The sequence below is a fragment of the Perkinsus marinus genome (genome assembly GCF_000006405.1).
Source record: "Perkinsus marinus ATCC 50983 genomic scaffold scf_1104296944428, whole genome shotgun sequence".
Taxonomy (NCBI): Eukaryota; Perkinsozoa; order Perkinsida; family Perkinsidae; genus Perkinsus; species Perkinsus marinus.
In genome coordinates this window covers 314,817-338,345 of record NW_003211397.1, presented here as the reverse complement: position 1 = coordinate 338,345, position 23,529 = coordinate 314,817, and the positions used below count along the sequence as shown (strand labels likewise).

The 23,529-nt window shown below is 46.4% G+C and overlaps 4 protein-coding genes across 4 annotated transcripts; 3 read left to right on the top strand and 1 right to left on the bottom strand.

Annotated features, from left to right (window-relative positions):
* Positions 1–1,616: 1,616 nt before the first annotated feature.
* Positions 1,617–8,835, top strand: Pmar_PMAR019129 (replication factor C subunit, putative; the record flags this gene model as incomplete). Its single annotated transcript, XM_002780185.1, has 29 exons — positions 1,617–1,639; positions 1,703–1,802; positions 1,851–1,935; positions 2,345–2,461; positions 2,512–2,607; positions 3,083–3,195; positions 3,264–3,327; positions 3,372–3,435; positions 3,790–3,910; positions 4,326–4,423; positions 4,675–4,759; positions 5,126–5,173; positions 5,449–5,547; positions 5,591–5,700; positions 5,746–5,839; positions 6,160–6,201; positions 6,386–6,490; positions 6,543–6,599; positions 7,144–7,249; positions 7,302–7,377; positions 7,430–7,496; positions 7,539–7,667; positions 7,766–7,873; positions 7,916–7,981; positions 8,031–8,102; positions 8,149–8,246; positions 8,296–8,340; positions 8,385–8,472; positions 8,721–8,835. 29 exons carry the CDS (start codon positions 1,617–1,619, stop codon positions 8,832–8,834), a joined length of 2,490 nt encoding a protein of 829 aa, XP_002780231.1. The 3' UTR covers position 8,835.
* Positions 8,836–10,762: 1,927 nt separating this feature from the next.
* Pmar_PMAR019128 (conserved hypothetical protein) lies at positions 10,763–12,400 on the top strand (the record flags this gene model as incomplete). Its single annotated transcript, XM_002780184.1, has 1 exon — positions 10,763–12,400. The coding sequence occupies one exon, from the start codon at positions 10,763–10,765 to the stop codon at positions 12,398–12,400; it is 1,638 nt and encodes a 545-aa protein (XP_002780230.1).
* Positions 12,401–16,161: 3,761 nt separating this feature from the next.
* Pmar_PMAR019127 (conserved hypothetical protein) lies at positions 16,162–17,508 on the top strand (the record flags this gene model as incomplete). Its single annotated transcript, XM_002780183.1, has 1 exon — positions 16,162–17,508. The coding sequence occupies one exon, from the start codon at positions 16,162–16,164 to the stop codon at positions 17,506–17,508; it is 1,347 nt and encodes a 448-aa protein (XP_002780229.1).
* Positions 17,509–19,699: 2,191 nt separating this feature from the next.
* Pmar_PMAR019126 (conserved hypothetical protein) lies at positions 19,700–21,442 on the bottom strand. Its single transcript, XM_002780182.1, has one exon. The coding sequence runs from the start codon at positions 21,401–21,403 to the stop codon at positions 19,763–19,765; it is 1,641 nt and encodes a 546-aa protein (XP_002780228.1). The 5' UTR covers positions 21,404–21,442; the 3' UTR covers positions 19,700–19,762.
* Between the last annotated feature and the right edge of the window lie 2,087 nt (positions 21,443–23,529).

Sequence of the window (23,529 nt, the reverse complement as noted above, 5' to 3'; positions counted from 1 at the left end):
GATTGGTGATTGCTTTTGGGAAGCTGCTTTTGTCGAATCGAAAGACTGAGAGGCTCAGTCTCAGACGACTTGACGGTCTGAGGCGTTGTGTAGGCTGTTGAATGTTCATCGATTGAATTATAGTTCTGAATATTTGATGAAGAGAGCTGAATGTGAGTTAACCCCAGTGCCACGTAGGCCTATGGTCGTGTGACTTATGGAAATAAGGGTGATATTCGGTTGCAGTGGTGGCACCAACTCAAAGGCCACAATGACTGCTGTTGGTGGCCCGCTGGGGTATTGGCAATATTACCAGCTTATGCGACCCTCTAGGCTCAGTGCGGTGAGGATGGGGCAGCTATGCCACCACATGATGCTCTCGAGTGACATTACTGAGTCAGTAATATTGACATTCAATTTGTCTCTTGTGCGAATCTCTAGGCTTAGTGTGGTGAGGATGGGGCAGGTATGCCAAGCCGATTTGCCTTAGTGAGAACGATGTTTAAAGTGGGGCAGCTATGCCACGCCGAGATGCCCTCTGTAGGGGCTTAATATTCGATTCGCCTCCTCCCCCGTGTTCATAGGCCGCAGATGTATTGCATTGGGAATATGTTGAGCTTGAGGACTACTCGGAATTCCAGTCTAGGATTATGTGCAGCTTGATGAGAGTGGGGCGCCTATGCCAATTAAAGATATGCCTTAGTGTAGACGGTTGTCCTGGGTGAGATGACGATGTCATCGCGAGATACAACTCAATACGATAGATCCCACAGGCAACTATGCGGCATAGTAACACACTGTAACCGGCTGTTACCAGTGGTAACTTACCATCAACGTTTTTCGGTGGGGCAACTATGCCACTGGTATAGTGCCACCTCAAGATAGTATCTTGAAGATACTCCTTACGCGATCAATTCTCGCTCTCAGAGGCGGCAAACGAATAAGTGGGAAACGGCGATTGAAGGTGGGATGGAGAATAGTAGTTATATGGTCTCGGAGTTATAACAGGCCGCGGTGAAGTTTGATGAGCAGGCTACGATCACACGCAGTTCTATGCTTGGAGAATCGGCCCATATCACCATTCCGTATGAGTATCACCAAGGAGGTTCGAAGGCCCTCTAAGTCTGGAAACTTTACAATTTGAATTTCTGTGTTGCATCCACGCTTTCGCCTTTTCAGTGAAACGCTTTGAGCCGCCTGTGTATCAAATTGATGCTACCAATATTTGTTCAATGTCGGTTGTATACGATGTACGATTCATTCAGCGTTTAGTTGTCAGTAGCAAAACAGGGGCTGAGGAGGCAGTAGGGATTACAATGTGTTGCTAACATGAACTGGTTAACTCAAGTAGAACCAGAGTTACAATGAGGTTACTCAACAAAGTGTCAGATTACTCATTCAAATCAGGGTTTCAGGAAACTGGAAACTTTCCAGTTTCCTGGTTCCAAGACTTGACCTGAAGAACGTCTATAGGGGATCTAGCCGTTCCTAAGATCCGAAAGATAGATGTAACGATTACAGCCGAGCGAGGAATACAGCATGGGGCGAGCGACATCTCTTGTCGCGCTGACATCGTAATGGCGCGCGCTGACGTACGCACTCACTTGTAGTTTTACAAGTACATTTTTGCGCTCAGTATGCAGAAGAAGGCGAAGTTCACGTAAGAAGCAATGATCTCAATCTAGATATCAAGTATCGGAGGCCATACTTCGTATATTGTTAGATATGACACTGCGGCTGGAGTCGATTTCGCCTTCAGAGTTGCCCAATCACCGTCACCGCCAGTGGGTGGGAGAACGAAAGGAATACCTCCACGAATTGAAGTGGGCGATGACTCAAGTTTACGGTGTGATTCACCGTTTTCCCTGTAGTCCAAAAAGGAGCATAAGAACCAGGGTGGAAAGGATGTCAAGTCGAAGGCTGATATCAACAGTATTGCAGCATTTTTTGGAGCAGGTGAGGATGAAAGTGTGGTATTACTGCTGATCTAGATGGAAATACTTCGAAGTGGTATAGAGGCGAGTAGAAGAACTTTAGCGTCTTTGTGGTATTCGCCATGTAATGTCCGAAACGCTTGTTCGCCCGACTACCTAAGAGATGCTTGTGAATCCTCATCGGTTTAGTTGAAATGTTGTAGTATTCTGTTGGCAGCTTTCAACCTGGGATTTGTTGATAAAACTACGACCTGTCTGCTATTGCGTTTCTATCCAGTCCACAATTCCAGCTTTACCTTCATGTATAGTCGTAGATGCCTAGTGGTAGCAATACCGACTAGTACCAGGCTGCTCTACTGGAATCAGCGTTCTTATAGAACCTCTCGATTCGTCAGCGGCGTTATCAATGATTACTCACTGGTTCTGTTCAGGAGGAGCTGCATCGAAATCCAAGTCTGCGATGGCGAAGTCCCCCGCTCCGATATCACTGGGGAGTAGTTCCGAGGATGGCTCAACGGGTCGGCCTAAGTCGGCGAAGAAGAGAAAGCGTAGAGTTGAAGGGAACACTGCTACTATTGAGTGGTAGTCTTCTTCTCAGATTCGCCGGCCACACCGCCGAAGTCCTCAGCTAAGGTGAGGAAGCAGCATAGGAGTCCGGCGCCGAAATCAGCCGCATCGGCGAAAGCGAGAAAAGGCAGGTTAATGGAGGGAATTGTATGGCTTATAGGGCTTTGCAGCTGACTATTGTTAACCGGGTTTTTGGATACTGGTAAGATGCTGTTCGGAATTGCATCCTACGAATATCCTATTATCTCTTCCAAGTGAGGAAGGAATAGCCGATTCCTTGCTCAACTTCGATTGACCTTCCCTACTCATGATTCATCGTTTTTACTAACGAGTAGAGTGATCTGAATCGTCTCCCTCTCAAATGGTTATGCCATACCTTGTACCTGAACTCCTCGATATTCCTGCTATACATCTAGGAAGACTATGTGAAGGTTGTGCATTTCGGGTGGGCGATGCATGTAGTGTTCGGAATGGACGAGGAAACAGAAATTATTTTTCTATGAAGAATTATTGGTGAATTTAGGATCTGTAATTATAGCTGTTTCATGCGCGAATGTGATAACTTGAAAAACCGACTGCGCGAACATCGTAACAGCCCGTAGGAGCATCCCCTAAGCCTCGCAAGTCGGCGAAGTCGCCGCCACCAGCAGTGACGGATGAGAAGCCTTTCAATGGAAAGACGCTTGTCTTTACCGGCAATTTGGAGCGGCTTGAGGTCTGTACGAGAGCGTATTGCATTACGTTGAGTATATTACTACTGTTAGAATTTTGTTAATTTTTCAGCGAGACTTGGCAGTGACTAAAGCGAAGCTAGCTGGCGCAAAGGTCACCACGGCAGTCTCTGGGCGTGAGTGTTGCAGTTTATCCACACGCTTAGTTGCTCCTTGTAAGGTACGACGTATCTAGTAGTAGGGTCAGTATTGGAGGATGGTCGACCTATTGAGGAAGGCTCTAAGTGAGCTGTTGTGATAATATGTGGTTATTATTTCAATTGGTTGACTTTATTGTGTGTGATTGCACATACGTGTGTGATAACAGTGGAGTTTCACCACCCTAATGATATGAATAACACTAGTGGAAAACATATTTCACGACTACCGCATAGCGCAAATTTCGTGTTTTACGCCACTTCACGTAAAACGGGTAGTCGTGAAACTCCAGTGTTATCACATAGCTGTTATAACCTATGCAAGTTCTTATATAGTCATAAGAGAGTAACTGACATTGGTTACTAATAGACTACTCTGAGTTCACTTCGAGATGTTGTAATTTTTTCTCCTCACTTTTTTTAAAATTTTTGAAATTTTAGGTTCAAAAAGACGCAAGAGTTGAGGGCAGCAGGGAAGCCGGGACCTAGTTTGTTGCAAGAAAGTGAATTCATAGAGAAACTTCAGAAAGCGGGGCTTATGAAGGCTGGCAATGTCGCGGTGGTAAGTTGGAGGTATATTTGACTTTCCATGGGAAATGTGGGTGGAAAACATGTTAGTGATAAAATGGAAAATTTCCAAGGCAATGTTGAGGAATTATCAAGGATTTTTACATGTTTTTATTCGGACTCGTATGTTTACTTATATAATTGGCTGAAGGTTGGCAGCGCTGCGGTGAGCTACAGTGCGATTGGTTACAGGAGTTGTCCTAACACGAGTAGCATCTGGGAAAGAAAATGTCCAAATTTTACGTAATCGATCACGCTATGGAGGAGTTGTAAAATGTGCGAAATATAGTTTTTTACCTCTGTTATGATTTTGATAAGAATCCATTGGTAAAAACGATCGGATGCAGCGAACAGTGTTGACTGTAGTTATGTGAAATTATTCGAAGGTGTGGTATTACTTTTATTTTCAGGAGCAAGTGAAAGTCACTGTTGATGCGATCAAGCCGACATCGTCACGAAAAGACGGCAGTAGTGGTGGCGATGTGAAGGGAATCCTATGGACGGAAAAGTGGGGTCTTTGTTGTCCCGTGTGGTAAAATTTGCGCATGGTCAACCACATGTGTTGGTGACAATATGAAAACTCTGAGGAAAGTTTGGGAAATCCTTGTTAGTGTCTGTACACTAGTCGTATATATTCTTCCAATTCGTATATAAAATTTTATGATTAGTGAGGAAAATTTGGAGCTCAGCTGAGGAAAGCGAACATTTTTTGCAGCACTGTTGTTGTCTATGATGAGGGTAAGATGTGATGGTGATCAGATATAAGCCTCGCACGCTGAAGGATTTGGTAGGGAACAACGCACCTATCACCAAGTTGAGAACATGGTTACAGGACTGGGAAAAGGTGGGTCGCAATTGTATCTTGTCGTTTTTGCCATTTTTTGTTGGAATATTTTTCCCCCAGTGCCGATTGGGAAAATCTCAATTGCCATCGCGAGCGGCTCACCGCCTTGTGGAGTCTTTTGTTTTTTTCTTATATGATATTTTGTTATTGTTTTGAATTATCATGTCGAATAATGAGGTTCGTCGTTGTGAAGCTCAGTGAATGAGTAGATTTCTGCGAGGAAACTGGTGGTTGCGGGTTCGATCCCCGGTACATGCTTTTTGGACACATGAATGTTATGTGTCTCGACAGTTGAGCTGATGTAGTTGTGTAGTAGTGATTTTCACAGTGTATGCTTCGCTGCGTATGAGTAGGTCTATGGCTCAGGTGCATGTTCATGGACAAAAGAAACCGGTGACATTCAGAGGGCGTGGGGTAAGTTGTTGGGTTACATAATATTTTATAAGTATATTAGTATTCGGAATATGTAGGCATACGAGGCATTTGATAATTATTTCTCTCTGATTTTTTGCCACCCTTGTGGTTGTTTATGGTTTATTGTGCTATCAGTCAGTAAAGAATCATAATCGATCAATCTTCGCTGTGCGCGCAAAATATGTTGGTGAGAGAATCTTTCAATGTAGCTTATATGGTTTAGTAGACTTAGCGAGGGTTTGTCGATGTGTTTGGAACGTCTTTGTGGATGTAAGGTACCGGAGAATGTGAATGCCAAGGCAGTTTTGGTCTCGGGCCCACCTGGTATAGGCAAAACCACGGCATGTCGCCTTGTCGCTCGAGAACTGGGTTATGTAAATATTCTGCATCTTGTTGTGATGGTATCGTGTATTTTAGATGCCGATGGAGTTCAACGCCTCCGATCAACGCAACAAGGCGACTGTTGATAATCTGGCTTCAGGACTGGCGACCAATGCGGTTATCGGACAGAACTACTCACTCAAGCAGTGGGAATAATAGGGACTTGTCGAGTGTGAATCGATAGAACTCAGGAAGCCGTGTTTGGTTATGGACGAGGTGGACGGCATGTCTGGAGGGGACAGAGGAGGAGGAGCGGCACTTATTCAACTCATTAAGAAGAGCAAGGTGGGAGAGTACTGTTGTGGACATGATTTGAATCTTTTGTAGTCGACCTTTGGATTCATGTGCGTAAAAGAAACTTTATTGTGGTTTGCTCGGCACATGGTGTGTGTCAGTGTTGGAGGAATATCTGTTCGCTTCCCTCAGCTGAGCTCAGGAGTTTACTCGCTAATTGTAGAAGTTCACATACGAATCCGGGCAGGAGTGTATAGGCTCGTAATAATCTCGGAGAAATTCTTCACAATTTTCATATTGTCACCAACACGTGCATATTTTTCCCACACTGTTATTTCTATTGCTATATAAAGAGGTTCTCTCCTTTTTAGATGCCAGTTATGTGTATCTGCAACGACAGGATGAGCACTAAGGTAACACCAGCTGCTCGTAAGCAGGGCTATGTCCGAGTCAATCTACTCCTAAGAGTTGGCCAAGAAGTTTTGTGAGGAATTAGACGGAGGTTCTAGGCCCTCTGGGGTCGAGATTCTAGAAAGCAAAAACCAAACTACTACGGCTCGAAGGTCTTTTCTGCAAATTCATAACAAGGCTTTATAGGTGCGCTCCTTGGCTAACTCCTGTTATGACATCCGCTTTACGAAGCCAACGGGAGCTCAGTGTAGCCAACGAGTGGCGGCTATAGCAAAGTCTGAGGGAGTTCATGTGAGTTCTTGTGTGCTGTCCCTGTTCGGCGAAATGTTGTTGTTCCCGTTAGGTTGATACGGACGCTATGGCGATGCTGGCGGAACAGCTCGGTGGGGATATGCGCCAGGTGAGTATCGTAAGTAGGCTGTACAGAAATTCTGGGAGGAAGTTTCAGGAAAAACACTTTTATAATGGAGTAATAATAATATATTTATATAATATAAAATATTACTAATATTATTATTAAAATATTAATAATATATATATTTATATATGTTTATATAATACATTTTATGATGGAAACTCCTGAGCTCAGCTGAGAAAAGCGAGCATATATTCTCCCAATACTAGTTCATGGGAGTTTCACTTCTATTATGTAAACGCAAAAGAGTCTGAGGTAGTTAGAAATCACTATAATCTCAAAGAATGTCATAGGTAACCATGAAAAATCGGCGGTTGTTACATGGGGTATGTCGGAAATTTGTGGGATTATTTTGTGGCGCGTGAAGGGTCATTTTATCGTTCATTCATGTAGGAGGTGGATTCGGCATCTGAAAAATCATTAGACGATAATTCTGAGGTTGTCAGTCGTAGGAAATTTTCGTTGAATATTTGGTATTAGCGCCTGCGTTACGTTGTTGTAACTTCAACAGAGATGATGGTCGATTTAGATAATCAACAATCTAGAGATGCTCAGTCTGGCTGCGGAGTCGGGTAAGGCCGCAACGGTATCGGTTGGTACTCGTGGTGGGGGGAAGGACGTGCAGAATATGCTAAGTAGGAATAGGCTGAGATGATGATGTTGTTGATGTTGAAGGGAAATGTGAAGGTCCTTTTGATGTGTGCAAGACCCTCCTTACTTCGACAATGGCACGGCGTTTGTCCTTTAAAGAGCGGAGTGATATGTAATTCGGACCTGCTTTGTATCTTCCATGCTGCAACCTTGCATATTTTCAGGTATTATGTAGACTATGATTTGATTCCTTTATTAATGCAGCAGAACTACATCAAATGTGTTGAGAATGTGCTGAGCAGCTTCGCTCCGCCTCTTTTCATCTTTTGCTAGGTGGTTGGGCCGGCAAGCACTCGGGCCTTGGCTGGCATTGCCAAGGCTGCCGACCTCATGAGCGAGGCGGATATGATATCCACAGCTGTTAGGAGCGGTCAGGAATGGACGCTACTGCCCTCGCACTGCGTAGGATTCTTTGGTTGCCATCCGCACAATTTATAGCTCCTCAGTTTTGCAGTGTCTCTGAACTTTTTCTCTCAGTTGGTGAATTGGTTGATGTATAGGTCCTTTCAACTGTGGGCCCATCTTTCTACTGTAACAACTTCATCGGCTTTCCGGAGTTTCCTCAGTGGTTGGGAGCGAACTCCACTACTACCAAGAACGCTCGACTGGTGCGTGCCTTCGTTCCCTTCGCCGTTGCAGACTACTCGTAGGTTCGCGAACTTCGTGGTATGCTGTCACAGACGACATCAATGTCTGCCCGAGATCTTCGAACTTCGGTATTGTCTGAATATAGTCGATTACTCTCAATGCATGTGCGCACTGCAGGGCTATATGGACCTGCTTTATGACAGTATTTTGCAGCCGTTGAAGAACGGCAAGGAGGACACTCACGCTTCGGTAAGGCCTTGGTTGGGGATAGTAGTTGACTATTCGTTGCTCTCAGGTGGCTAGCTGTATTCAACTGCTTGATCAACTGGGTGTGTCGAAGGATGGAGTGTTGGAGTGCCTTACAGATCTAAGACTGCCAACACAACCTGATGAGTTGACGCGACTTCGCGAGAGTCGTTGATGATGAAGTCGATGTTGTCAGATACAAGACGATTGATGCTAAGACGAAAAGTGCTCTCACACGGAGGTACGGTGTTCGCAGGACAACTGAGTTATCATTGGTGGTTGTAGTTACAACAAAGGAGCACACAAGTCCAAGGTGCTGTTGCCGGGCAGTGCGCCCAATATGTTCAAAGTTAAAGGAGCTGGTACCGCGAAAGTGAGTGTTGGGATTAGACAACTCAGCAAGAGTCATTAACAAGTGGTTCTCAACTTGTCATCAATACAGTTATCATTAAGCGTATGCTAGGCTAGCAATGGGAATAAGTATTGCAAAAGTCTATAAGCTGGACAGCATTTCCTCACACTGAGTTTTCTTGATCATAGGAAATTGTGATGAGCTTCTGCATGCACAGTCGTGGCATGATATTTGTTCATGTTGTATTTAGTGTAGGACGATTATGTCAGGGGTCGAAGGGAAGGAAGTCAGCGGCAGTAGCGGGGTCGCAAGACGATGAACAAGTTACGGTGGACGAGGAAGATAAAGAAGCCGAAGATCCCCGAATGGCTGGGATAGTCTAATTGGCTGCTTGTTCATTTCCTGCACGACTGGGCTGAGGTGTTGAGTTCAATGTGCGGTCCAGCAACTGTGTGATTTCTCTTAGACACGAAGTTGGCGCTGCGAACTTCAGGAGCAGTTCGTCTTAGATTAATCCTAGTTTCTAACAATCAGTGATCAATAGTGCATAACTGTACTTTTCAGAAGTCTATTTTGCGGTTGAAGTCACCAGTTGGGCGAATAATGAAATCTCATTCGCTGATAGACTCGAATAGAGAATCAAGTTCGCAGATGAGATCAGTTTCATGACTAGGGAATGCATTTTCGCGGACATCAATTCCGGGTATCAGTATCAAGTGCACAGAAGTTCTCAAGAACGTTCGTTGGTACCTAGTGCAAGACCATGATTGGACCCTGCTAGCTGTGATGGTCTCATATATGGACTATTGAATGAGTTCCTAGGTACCTGTAGAGAAGTATAGCTGCTCAATGACGTTCGTCCCGGGCATCCTGCGAGCGTGCAGTATTTTACTGAGATATACCTCGTTTCATGCTTACTATCTTGGAAGTGGAAAGAATCGAATTGGTAGGTGGTCATTCCCTGGTCAGTGGTAGACTATAACGCCAATGTAGAGGGTTTAAAGGAAAAATCTCATATGAGAGTAGGCTCAGCGGCAGCCAAACGTTCGAATGTTTCGTTCGTTGTTCTCGAAGCTCAGCAAATATTCCATCACGCGGAAGTTGGAGGTGCTTCTAGGGGGGGACTCCTTCTCGAGCTAGCCGCGCGCACTGCTGGAAGGATATTTGGATTGCGAATTTCGGACCTGTAACGAAGTTGTGGTAAATACTTGCTTCATTTGGCGGTCCCTCGTGGTTGACCACGGCAACTTCATCTCATAACTTGTGCTTGACGGACTCTTGTGTATATCGCTGATTGATTCGCTTCTCACACTTGTTCTGGTGATTGGTCCCCACGTGCTCCTACCGCGCCGCGCGGTCCGCGCGTACGCCAAGTGTGCCAGCAAAGGCGCATGCGTGTATCTGATCTAAGGCAGGAGCTCGTCCCGTGACGAGCATCATGAAGAACTCTTCCGGTATAGCGCCAGCCATGACTTGTCAAGGCTACTGCGCATATACTGCACACGCTTACAGTTGACATCTTATTGATTTAGGAGTGAGACCTGTCGTTGTTACAACGACGTTGTAGTCTTAGCGAAGCTTTGCGCCACTGAAATCGTCTATGGGGTGTGCACGTGTAGGGCCCACAATACACACGTTTAAACTCTTTCGGCCTGATGATCATTTCACTAGCATAGCCTTTTCTTCCTCGGTTAGGAAGCTGCCTTTGGCCATCTGAGTTGCGGACAACAGAATTGCTTAAGAAATTTGCACGCCTGCCTACGGTCATTTTAGCACGCGCCTCAATAAGTCAATCGGGAGTTCGATTTAGCCAACCAAACTCCTAGTGTATACTTGTTATATGGATGCATTCATTATGCTGAGATATTGTATGAATATTCGCCGTATTACCCGAGAAATCGAATTTTCACGCATTTGCATAAGAAAAACGCACGCACAGTAGTCAACTCTAGCTTGGTTGTCCATGTAGCGTTGGTCATATCATGATGCATTAGGCATATAACTCATATGCGGAACCACCGTAGTTCAACTGCGGGACAAAGCCCTTCCTTGGCTGACCACCGATCAACTGTACGTGACTTCATTGATGTTATATAATGTAGCTGACCATTATGTCACTTTAGCTGAGCCATTCTGTGTGCACCACTGTGATCCGAGCATCTCCAATGGCCCATTGGCAATGGGAATTCTCTATGAGTGTAATTTGATTCGGGTAGCGGATTTCAAGCATCTGCTGATGACGCGTCCTTCATTCAGCGCTGCTGAATAGAATGTTTCGCCTCCTTACAGTTGGCCTTTACCGTGTTCTCCGATGCGCATCGGCTGCAACGTCTTAACCCTCTGGTCAATCTTCAATATAGTTGTTGCTCGACTTCCTGGGCGTGGCAGTAATTCTATCATCTTTAACTCGCGAAGTATCGAGGAATACCTCAACTCCGAGCCTACAATCAAAACCGATGGGTCTTCTAGCTCGTCTGCCCATCCCATTATAGACTGGTTCGAGAGCTCTATAACTCACTTGAAGTCCTGGGCTAAGTCGGAGCTCCTCAGTTGGGCTTTGGAGATTGCGGATACTGTTGATGATCATATTGAGGGTGTTGATATGCTTTACAACTTTGTCCCGAGATATGTTGCGACCTTGGACAACGACGGGCAGTGGCATAGCTTCAGTGGCCGCTGCTTCCGATCCATCAAGGTACGCTCAACTGAACAACAAAATGGCACCATCGTGATCGAAGCTGACTACCAAGATGCCTTCTCTCGAACTTGTGCTGAATATATTGTATACGGTAACGCTGATGACTTCTCTGCGCGATATGAGGAACTGCATGGCACCAAAATCTATACCTGGACTGCTAACAAGGGAAATATCTACTTCTTTGATCTCCGCACTTCGCTGAAAAATGCAGTTGAAGGCATCGATAAAACCGTAGCCTTTTTGCGTGGTCATGATCACGCCCTCGACTTCGTTAAACACTTCATGAACATCACTTTCGAGAAGCGTACCAACCCTGGTGAAGTTAAGATATCTGAGGAAGATATTCATCCTGGTGATGCCATTATGGTCACTTGCATCGATGGCCAGAGTACATCTATTATGTGGAGTGGCGGTTCCCTAGCAAGTCATACTGCGATGTTCTTGCGTGAGCCCGAGACTCAAAAACTCTACGTTGTTGAAAGCTGGTATACTGGTGTCCGCAAGCTCACATTTGAAGAATATCTCAAGAACGATACTGCTCCTTATAAAAACGCCGTTCACATTCCTCTGAAGAACGAACTCCGTGACAGCTTCGACAACGATGCTGCCTGGAAGAAGTTCATCACCGAGTTCGAGGGCAATGACTACGGATTCAATAACTTCCTCTTCACTATCGCGGATACTATCAAGAGCAATTATCCCTGCCTTCCGATGGATGACTACCAAACCTGCCTATCATGGGAGCTCATCCAAGTCCTTCTCGGTTTGGTCGAGCGTGTTAGGCCCGATATCGCCAACCTGCTTTTCCTCGAGGCCTTAAACCATCGCATGAACACAACTGCATTGAATGTGAGTGATCTGCTCAAGATGGCCGATGCCAAGCTCAAGGGCGGCTCTGCTGTGCTCCCAACTATTCCAGAGAAGGACAACTGGACCTACCATATCCATCGTAACGGCCAGGCCGTGATGGGACCCTCGCGCGTTTGCAGCGCTCTCGTGTGTGAATTGCTCCGTGCTGGTGGCGCTCTAGGCGACCATGAGCTCTCCTGTTCTGAGTTCACTCCTTTTGATATTTATAGTATGGATATTTTCACTACTCCTACCCACCAGCTCAAAGGGGACTACGTTATCAACTTGACCAAACCTGAAGCATTGCGCCTCGGGCAGAAGTCAGTTACCAGTAATATGGCTCAGAGATGTGGTAGTATAATCACCGCGGGTTCTTACTACGTCAGAGAGCCTCATTGCTAAGTGTTACGATTCCTCTAGAATAGAGCCTTTAGTCTTTCGGCCCTCACTCGCCATTCTGCGATTATTTCAGAGCAGCTATCGTACCTTTTCGATGGATGGTAACTTGGAATCCTCATTCTCCTCCCCGTTATTTTTTTTCTTCTCCTTCTTGATAGTTTGAAGCGGCACGGTCTCGTGGGCCCTATAGCCGCCTGCATACTTCCCGTTATTAGGACGGCGAAATTCTGTTGGAGGAAGGTTTTCTGGCGAGAGGTCGAAGTGTTTAAGATAGTCGGTTGAAGATAATATTAATCGACGACTCAATCGTGGTAGGATGATGATACACTTTCCCTGTATGGTGTAATATCATTGGTAGGCGATCGTCAGCTCGACTTAGGCACGTCGCCCTGATGAGCCTTGGGTTACAAGCAGTTTCAAGCAATCCGCTGTCGAGTTGTCAATGACAGCTTGTCATGGAAATGGTATCAGGCATTCTTTTATAACCATTGGGTGTTCGTTGGGATGAGATTCTCATCATGAGAACTCACTTCCCTCAAAATTCGAGTGAGATCACCATGGAGATAGGTTGGTGCAAGTAGAACGCCGTCATCGCAAAGCCTCTCCCGTTTCAAGGCTTTCTTCACCGTAGGCGGTATGGTACCATCACTCTCATCCAACAGCACCTTCACAACCTCATCAGAGAGCTTTGACTCACGCCGAATACGAATGAGCCGATCAATGTCCACATTATGGACCAAGTGAGGCATATGCGGCGCTGGCTTGGACTCGAATTCAGGAGGAAGATCGTCATTTACTACTCCGAGGCCTTTCAATGCGACCCACGAACGGACTCCGTTCTCTGCTCCGAGCAGAGAATCCGCTTGGTTCTCAGAACTAATCACTTTCTTGAGAGTCTATCGTAGTACGATAATCGTACACCAGCCCCGGGGGCTGAGCCCCCCTAGGCCGTCAATGATTTCTGGAATAGATAATAATAATCAACGAACCGCAACCTCTTCCACATTCTTCGAAGTGCACCGGATATTGACACTTCCTTGACACACTGTTTGAGAATCACCACGAACACGAGTATATACTGCCACCACTAATCTGCACGGAATCGGATAGCCGAGGAAAGCACAATTTAGAATCCATGGCTTCGTCGCCCACAAACAAGGTGGCCCAGCCCAAAGGCCGAGTGTAAATCTTGAAGGCGATACCGCCTTCGCCTTCGTAACCGAGTTTGTTTCGGTTAGCCGGGCTCGAAGAATCGCCACCGAAGCGTCCGGGACGAGCGCCTCAGAACTAGGGTCCCTAGTTCAACTAGACGTGCTCCTGACAGGAGATGGCGACTCGACACTTCGTTTCTCCGGGTCGAAGATGGCACAGCACTCATCCCCACCGGAGATTCCTGAGGACATCTCTGGTGTCCAGGATCTCGCCACTCTTGCAGAGAATCAGCGTCTCACCGAGACAACAGTCAATGACCGGCCGTAAAAAGATGCTGCGAGATATCTCGATCTCGTCTCGATGTATCTTCCGCGTAACAAATTCTCGATCGTTGGATATCGGAGGATTTTCTCGTTATCTCGATCTCGTTCTCGATTCTCGAATCGGGCGAGCGCGCCTTTGCCGGTGCGGCCGAACTCGCCAAATTTCCAAAACATATGAAAGTGTTTTCACTATCCGGGCTGAGTTTGCTCGTAATTCGTCTTTCCCTCTGATCCCAGTCTGTTAAGTGACTTCGACGGACGGCTCTCCACGAATCGAATCGTCGTCAAGCTCTATTGAAGACACTGCTGTGGTGACAGTCCCAGTGGAACTGTCCCGCGCTTGACGGTGATCGTGGATTTCCACCGTCAATTACCAGTCGACATTCCTAGATTTTGTGAAAGGCCTGCATTTTGCGATGATCATAATATGATTCATGCGCTATAATAATGATCCTCAGCTTCTAGAAGTCTCCCAGACAGTTGCTGTCATAGACGGAGTTGATGGAGACGATTGAAAGTCACTCAAAACGCAGTTGTGAATAAAATGAGAAATATGTCAAATTTTTCATCATGAAATTTCAGTAATATTCCAAGTGAGATATTTCCCGCTGTCGCGGGATCTGGTTTCAGCCACCCTAGCCACCGATCCCATGCCCCATTGTACCAAATTCCCTGGTTACGACCATGGTTCCACTGGAACCGTTCCAGCTAAGCTTTGGAGAAAGACCATACTGATTATAACGTAATGATTCCACACGAGTCATGTGGAATCATTTGTCGCGGTATCAGTTGATGAACCCTGAGAGGAACACAATAAGGGAATTCGAGCTAGAGCAACCAATACTGCGACCCTAGCACACTAACAATAAGCGCACTACCCGCACGAATCTTCCACACGAATGCGCTTGACCTCTGCACGCATATACAGTGTATATTATACACTGTGAGAAGCATAGTAATCGATATTGGGTTCACTCGCTATAAGGGGATGGCGAAGGTTTTCTCCATAGTGCAACCTCTCAGGGGATAGCAATACCCTTCGGGATGGGAAGGAACAACACTAGCGGTGGGAAGATCAGCAATATAGCAAGATTGTAGGCAAACTGGACCCACAACACATTGCGCGCGTTCTGTGTCACGCCCACGGACTCACTGCGTGTCCTCTGTGTCACACAATCTGGTATCGGTTCGGCAACCAATGCGGATATCGGACAGAGCTACTCACTTGGCCAGTGGGTCCCACTGAGTGGGAATAATAGGGTCGAATGTAAATCGATATGACTCGGGAAGCCGTGATTGATTATGGATGAGGTGGACGGCATATTTAGAGGAGACAACGGAGCCTCCGCTGTCGGACAACTTGAAGTGCCGCACTTATTCAACTCATCAAGAAGAGCAAGGTGGGGAGAACTTGAACCGCAGTTCACGCCATGCGTTCCTTGCCACATAGAACCTCCGAACCCACAGGCCATGGATTCCCCGATTGCTAATCTATAGACAATAAGACTACCAACCTAAAACTAGTGGCAAGTTGGTCTGATTAGCGATCTCATCCATGACTGGAAATCCAGCCTTCGCTGAATGACGTATCGGTTCTCCCACCCTATATTCTTGAGAGGTTTTTGGCATGATCACCGTTATAGCCAGGTCTATCTTGGTCGTTCATATAGCGTTAGTCACATCACAAGGCCTTGGGCGTATGACTCATTTGCCTAACTACGAGACAAACCCTATCCTTGGTTGCTCCCCGATGTATGGTACGTGACTTCAACGAAGTCACTTCATTGATGTTACATAATGTAGCTGACCATTATGCCACTTTAGCTAAGTCATTCTGTATGCATCACTGTGATCCGAGCATTTCCAATGGGAATTCTCCATGAGTGTAATTTGATTCGGGTAGCGGACTTCAAGCATCTGCTGAAAACGCGTCCTTCATTTAGCGCTGCTGGATAGAATGTTCCGCCTCCTTACAGTTGGCCTTTACCGTGTTCTCCGATGCGCATCGGCTGCAACGTCTTAACCCTCTGGTCGATCTTCAATATAGTTGTTGCTCGACTTCCTGGGCATGGCAGTGATTCTATCATCTTTAACTCGCGAAGTATCGAGGAATATCTCAACTCCGAGCTTACAATCAAAACTGATGGGTCTTCTAGCTCTTCTGCCCATCCCATTATAGACTGGTTCGAGAGCTCTATAACCCACTTGGAGTCCTGGGCTCAGTCAGAGCTCCTCAGCTGGGCTTTAAAGATTGTGGATACTCTTGATGATCATATTGAGAGTGTTGATATGCTTTACAACTTTCTTCCGAGACATGTTGCAACCTTGGACAACGACGGGCAGTGGCATAGCTTTAGCGGACGCTGCTTCCGATCCATCAAGGTACGCTCTACTGAACAACACGATGGCACCATCGTGATTGAAGCTGACTACCAAGATGCCGTCTCCTGGACTTGTGCTGAATACGTTCTCTACGGTAACGTTGAAGACTTCTCTGTGCGATATGAGGAAATGCATGGCACCAAAATCTATACCTGGACTGCTAACAAGGGAAAGATCTACTTCTTTGATCTCCGCACTTCGCTGGAAAATGCAATTGATACTATCATCGAAACCGTAGCCTTTTTGCGTGGCCATGACCATGCACTAGGCTTTGTTGAACACTTCATGAACATCACTTTCGACAAGCGATCCAACCCTGGTGAAGTTGAGATATCTGAGGAAGATATTCATCCTGGTGATGCCATTATGGTCACTTGCATCGATGGCCAGAGTACATCTATTATGTGGAGTGGCGGTTCCCTAGCAAGTCATACTGCGATGTTCTTGCGTGAGCCCGAGACTCAAAAACTCTACGTTGTTGAAAGCTGGTATACTGGTGTCCGCAAGCTCACATTTGAGGAATATCTCAAGAACGATACTGCTCCTTATAAAAACGCCGTTCACGTTCCTCTGAAAGAGGAGCTCCGTGACAGTTTCGACAACGATGCTGCTTGGAAGAAGTTCATCACTGAGTTCGAGGGCAATGACTACGGATTCAATAACTTCCTCTTCACTGTTGTAGATACTCTCAAGGACAATTATCCCTGCCATCCGATGGATGACTACCAAACCTGCCTATCATGGGAGCTCATTCAAGTCCTTCTCGGTTTGGTCGAGCGTGTTAGACCCGATATCGCCAACCTGCTTTTCCTCGAGGCCTTAAACCATCGCATGAACACAACTGCATTGAATGTGAGTGATCTGCTCAAGATGGCCGATGCCAAGCTCAAGGGCGGCTCTGCTGTGCTCCCAACTATTCCAGAGAAGGACAACTGGACCTACCATATCCATCGTAACGGCCAGGCCGTGATGGGACCCTCGCGCGTTTGCAGCGCTCTCTTATGTGAATTGCTCCGTGCTGGTGGCGCTCTAGGCGACCATGAGCTCTCCTGTTCTGAGTTCACCCCTTTTGATATTTACAGTATGGATATTTTCACTACTCCTACTCACCAACTCAAAGGGGACTACGTTATCAACTTGACCAAACCTGAACCATTGCGCCTGGGTCAGAAGTCAGTTACCAATAATATGGCTCAGAGATGTGGTAGTATAATCACCGCGGATTCCTACTACGCCAGAGAGCCTCATTGCTGAGGTTTGCTACTCCTCTGACATAGCCTTTTTTTATCTCTAAGTGCTCACTCGTTATTCTGCGAGTATTTTAGACCAGCAATCGTACCCTATTTCTCTTCTTCCGATGGATGGTAAGTTCGCCTTCTCATTCTGCTTTCCGTTACAACGGGAAAGGGAAGTTACACGTGCTTTCCAACGGGAGATCCAATGTTTGGGATAGCCTGTTGGAGATACAATGTTTAAGCGACTCAATTATGGAAAGATGATACACGATTTATGTATGGTATAATCTCTTTGATATGCGATCATCAACTCGACCCATGCACCTCGCCCTGATGAGCCTCGGGCTGCGAGCAGTTCTCATTTCATAGCATTAATGCGCTATTTGAGTTGTCAATGACAGCTTGTCATTATGACAATGTCATGCCCAATACAATGTCATGGAAATGATATCAGCTTGATATTATCAAGCATGCGAACACCATCATCGCTGCTTCCGTTTCAAAGCCTTCTTGAAGAAAGTTCCTTCATCATAGGCGGTATGGTACAATCACCCTCATCCAACAGCATCTCCACAACCTCACCATAGAAATTCGACTCACGCCGAATACGAATGAGCCGATCAATGCCCACATTATAAGAAAGTGAGACACATGCGCAACGGGCTTGGACTCGAACAAAGTAAGAAGATCGTCGGCTCAGAAACAGCTCAGAGAATCCGCTCGGTTCTCCAACCACTTCCTTGAGAGTCCATCGTACACCGGCGTCCTTCAGATCGTCAATGAAGAATGATAATCGACGAGCAACAATGTTCTCCACACTATCTCGAGTTCTATTACTAGTTTTCTTTTCAAAGAAAACTTGGCACTACTCTCGTAGTGCTGACCGCTCTTGCTCGGGCTTCTATGAATCAGCATCACCGCTCACTGTTCACACCTCCAGTTCTCTCACGAGACGCTCATACTCCTCCTTCCACTTCTGAAATGAAGCATTTGATGTGGGAGCTGTAGACCTAAGCCGCAGTTGAACATTATCAGAAGAACTTCTTATTGATTTGGGCTAAGGATTTAAAGCTTCGTAGCTAAGGACGAAAAATACGATTGTACAGTTGTAGCGCATATCCACAATACTGTATTGTGGATTTCCACCGGCCCGGTGGGAATACACCTTCAAGAAACACTCATGCTCAAGAAGTACTGTATTGTCAATACAGTATTTCTTGAGCTGGATCGAGACGATGGACTACGTATATGATCTCAGGCATCAACTGTCTCCGAACAAAAACCACAAAAAACTATACTTGATAGTATGAGCTTGATACTCACTGATCATCACAAAACTTGTGAGACAAATAGGAGAGAAAGGCACAGCTGTGTACCACACACTCAAAACTTACGCGCCGTAAGTCACGCATGACCCGCTTTACTTGATGTCAGGCTTAGGACCTCGAATGATTGATGCTACTAGCGCCACGCTGGCAGCGCGAGGCTAGGATGATTAGCAATGCTGAGTCAGCATTCTATGCTAGCACTTACCGCGACAGCTCATTGGCATAGATATATCGTTGACCTACGAAGCTGAGCTTCGGAAGCTCACAGTCGTCCGGAACGACTGGCCACGTCACAGGTCCTATTTTCGACCTGCACAAGAACGATGCCTCATCAGCATGGCAATAATCACAGACAGCAAATACTCTCTTAGCGGTATATAACTCTCATTATTCTCTATCGCTAGTACTATTTTCAATCCTCTGAAGATGGCCTGAGTCGCCAAGGACCCTACCGTGAGTTTTTCCCCAATTTTTTCGCACCTCCTCACGGAGTTTACTATTTATCATTGATAAATAGTAAACTCATTGCACGCATGTGGCTTGATAAATTCTCAAGCCACATGCGACATGTACAATTGAAGACACTATGCAAAAACGCTCACTACTAGTATCCTTAAAATAACATGCTTCTGAAGATTCGCCTTGCCGCGAGGCCCTTGCGTGATCGATACTCATAATAGTTCAAAATCGGTGTGATTTCTCCTCGAGAGAATTATCGATTCGCCATACCCAGTGTGCCTCAAGCCATCCCAGTATCGCGTAACTCGACGTTCATCCAAGAGGGCTAGAAACGGCAAAGAGTAAAACGGATAATATCTCTACATCTACCAGGAACGTGAGCAACAGTGTAGAACTGAATGCCCGGTAGAGAGTCAATATAAGTAACACTATGATAGTCTAAAGTATTGACAATATGCGACAAGTACCACTGGACATGATTTTAGGTTAGCACCCATTAGCTCGTTCATAATAAGAATTCGCGGTGATAATACTTTCACATTTTTGAGCCATGTTATCGGTAACCGGCTTGTAGCCGAGGCGTAGTGCTTCAGGCTGGGTCAAGTCGATAGCGTAATCCCCCTTGAGTTGATAGGTAGGAGTGGTGAAGATGTTCATACTGTAGACATCCCATGGGGTGAACTCAGAGCAGGAGAGTTCATGATTTCCCAGAGCACCACCAGCACGAAGCATCTCACACACGAGAGCGCTGCAAACTCTGCTAGGCCCTTTGACAGCTTGGCCGTTACGATGGGTATCGTAAGTCCAGTCATCATTTTCCGGAATGGTGGGGAGAATCGCCGCGCCTCCCTCTAACTTGGCATCGGCAGTCTTGACTACTTCAGACAAGCTGAGGCCTTCGGTGCCTAGGCGATGATTAAGAGCTTGGCCGAATATCAATTGAGCCATGTCGGGCTTCACTCGCTCCACAAGACCTACGGCAACTTCAACAAACTCCCATGATAGGCAGGTTTGGTAGCCATCCATTGGGAGACAGGGGTAATTGTCCTTGAGAGTATCTACAACAGTGAAGAGGAAGTTGCCGAATCCGTAGTCATTGCCCTCGAACTCAGTGACGAACTTCTTCCAGGCAGCATCGTTGTCGAAGCTGTCACGGAGTTCCTCCTTTAAAGGAACGAGTACGGCGTTGTTATACCATCCAGCGTCGTCCTTCAGATATTCCTCGAAAGGGAGCTTGCGTACACCACCAGCCCAGCTCTCAACGGCATGGAGCTTCTGAGTCTCGGGATCACGCAGGAACATCAGAGTATGACTTGGAATGGAACCACCACCCCACATTATAGCAGCACTCTGACCTTGGAGGTTGGTCACCATAACAACATCACCAGGATGGATATCTTCTTCCTTTATGTCCACTGCGCCTGGTTCGGCGCGCTTCTCAAATTGGAGATGATTGAAATGCTTGAGGAACTCCTCGACATCTCTACCAAGGAGAAAGTCGGCGGTTTTGATGACGCCTTGGGCTGCGTTGCTCAGGGACGTGCTAAGGTCGAAGACGTGAACCTTGTCGTGATTTGCAGTCCATTTATACGTCTCAGTGCCTCGAATGATCTTGTACTGCATATGGAAGTCATCGACGTTGCCGTACAGGACGTACTCAGCACATGTCCAAGAGATAGCATTACGGTAATCAGCCTCTATGATACAAGTACCGTCGGATTGAAGGCTAGCGCGAACTTTGATATTCCGGAAGCATCTCCCTGTGTAATGGTGCCACTGCCCGTCAGTTTTCAAGGTAGCGACGTGTTTGGGTATGAAGTTGAAGTACATGTCCTCACCGTCAATAGTATCACCGAGAGTGTCGATGATTCTGCTAGCAACACTCAGCAACTTATTACTCGCGAAAGACTTGAGCGAATCGATGAACTCGTCGATCCAGTCAGTAACCGGCGAATCTCCACCACCAGTCATAGAAACGGCCTCGGGGGAGGGTGCTGCGAGGGCTTCTTCCATTGCTTTTGAGGTAAACAAAGCCGAGTTTGCGGGGTCCATGTTATCGCGCAATAGACGGGCAGCTGTGGGAACCACACAGAGGAAGGAAACGATCGTCCAAGTGGCGATTTTCATTTGAGAAACAGAGAGGAAAGGAGAAAGGAACGCTGAAGCGGCTTTGCTGTAAGAGTAACTGTGACAAAGAGAGGGAAATTCGTGAGTAATTGTCAGTGAGATGCCTGGAGGTCAGTCTAGGAATACCGAATGCAACTTGTATTATGCAAGCAAAACCCAATCATTTTAGTCGCCAGACTCGTCCATTCAGAAAGTATTCGAGGACTATGTTACCAGTGAGAGAGCCCGAAAATCTTCACAGCAGTATTCCCATTGGAAACTGTTGGAATATGCTACTCGATATAAGCCGTTACCCTCGTCAAAGGGATCGTTAATGTTCGACTATTAACTTGACGATCGCGAAGGTCACGCCAGGGTACTACCCTGAGGGTAGCAAAGAAGACAAGTAGCGAAACAGGCGTTTATGTAAACCATCTCCTCAGGAAGACGACGGACAATGGTCTACAAATCGTAAGCCATCGGGTATCATCTGATAGTTATTATCCACTGGGTTGTAAATTACAGCCCTCGAGCGACATCGCAGATAGCATTAACGCACGCGTGCACATTCTATCGCAGTCACGTGCACAGAGGAGAGTCTTAACACGTTGTTGGTGACAGCACAGCACCACAAGCGGAACACGTTGAAATGGTGTCATCTGACCTCTCGGACTGCGTCATTCGACTTGATCATGATAGGCCTGATACTAGAAAAGTAAGAGAATCGTCCTCAGTCCGGAAGTTTCCTTAGCTCATCGGGGATCTATTCGCATATGGCATGTCCCATCAGACACACTATTTCAAACCTCTCTAGTGAGGCTCACAAAATGACAACGTGGCAAAAAGGCTTCTAATGACGAATATTAGCGGTTCGCGGATCGCGGATGCATCCCCCAAAGGATATTTTCGTGAGGGAGAATGGAGGCGGTTCTCGCGAGCCATCCGGTTGTGTGCGCCCAGACTTATCAGACATAGAATTCCTCTTGTCAGAGCGTGAGTTCAAAGATATCACATAAAGCATCAAGCTCGTGATTTGCAGTATCACTCATAAGTGAAGACCTTGGAACCCAACTCATCGAGTTAACCTTCCTTTTGCCTGTGAAACTGATCTTGAGATACTCTAGCGCGCGCCATATTCACGCAGCAACACGTGAATTCGAACATTTCAAGACCAATCTCAGGTCACAGAATTTCACTTTCAACCATACTTGACAGGCCATCCATTAGCGTAGAGTTCTATGTGTACACGGATACTCAGCCAATCTCCACGGCTCGTTTGAATTTAGCTATTTCATTTGCCCTCGCACTCAAGGCGGCACCTTGTGCGTGCGCGCAGATTAGGACATGTGCTAGCGGAGTAAATGCATATGCACTAGATCGACAGACGACGACCTGACGCACGAAATGAGCCGGGCGAAGCGTCACAGATAGTGACGTCGCTGTGACAGTCACTATCTGTCACAGTGTGACCCCACGTTGACGAAGATTCCACACTGTTGGTAGGCTTGCTTTTCCCGCAGCATCCCTCGTCTGTAGGACGCGTTATTCCCCCCTCCCTTTGCCAGAGGGGGCGATAGGGATGACGGGTGCTTCTGTGAATATATGGGATTAGTCAGCGTATTGCGGTCATAATGAGCAGTTGCATTACATTTTGCAGTGTGTAACTGCACTGTTTTGTGTGCCAATTTAGCACTGCCAAAGGCCATGAACGCGAGCCGCAGTACTGAAAGAACCCACCCGAGTGGGTGTCGGCGTTATTAGCTTGGCGACACTATTACGATTACAATAATAGATTTTGATGAGTCGCTTTTCGTTTACCATTGACATGTAGTAGGTCTCTGCCGACTCGATGGTTTACCCTAAATGAACGCAGAGCTCTTTCAGCGTTCGCCTTCTTGGGTAGCAGCCTAGCTGCTGGCGGGCCGACAGGAGGAATTTTGACGTTTGCTTTCCAAACATGACAACAACGCGGAACAAATTCAGAAGCATGAAACGTTTATGAGGGAGCATTAACATCATGTTCGCCCCGCAGTAGACCCGATAAAGGTATCGTTTACTGACTTTACGTCAGTGACTTCATGCGAGGTCATGCTTGCGCCTACCCATAATATGGGTAGGCGCATAATATGACTACCCATAATATGAGA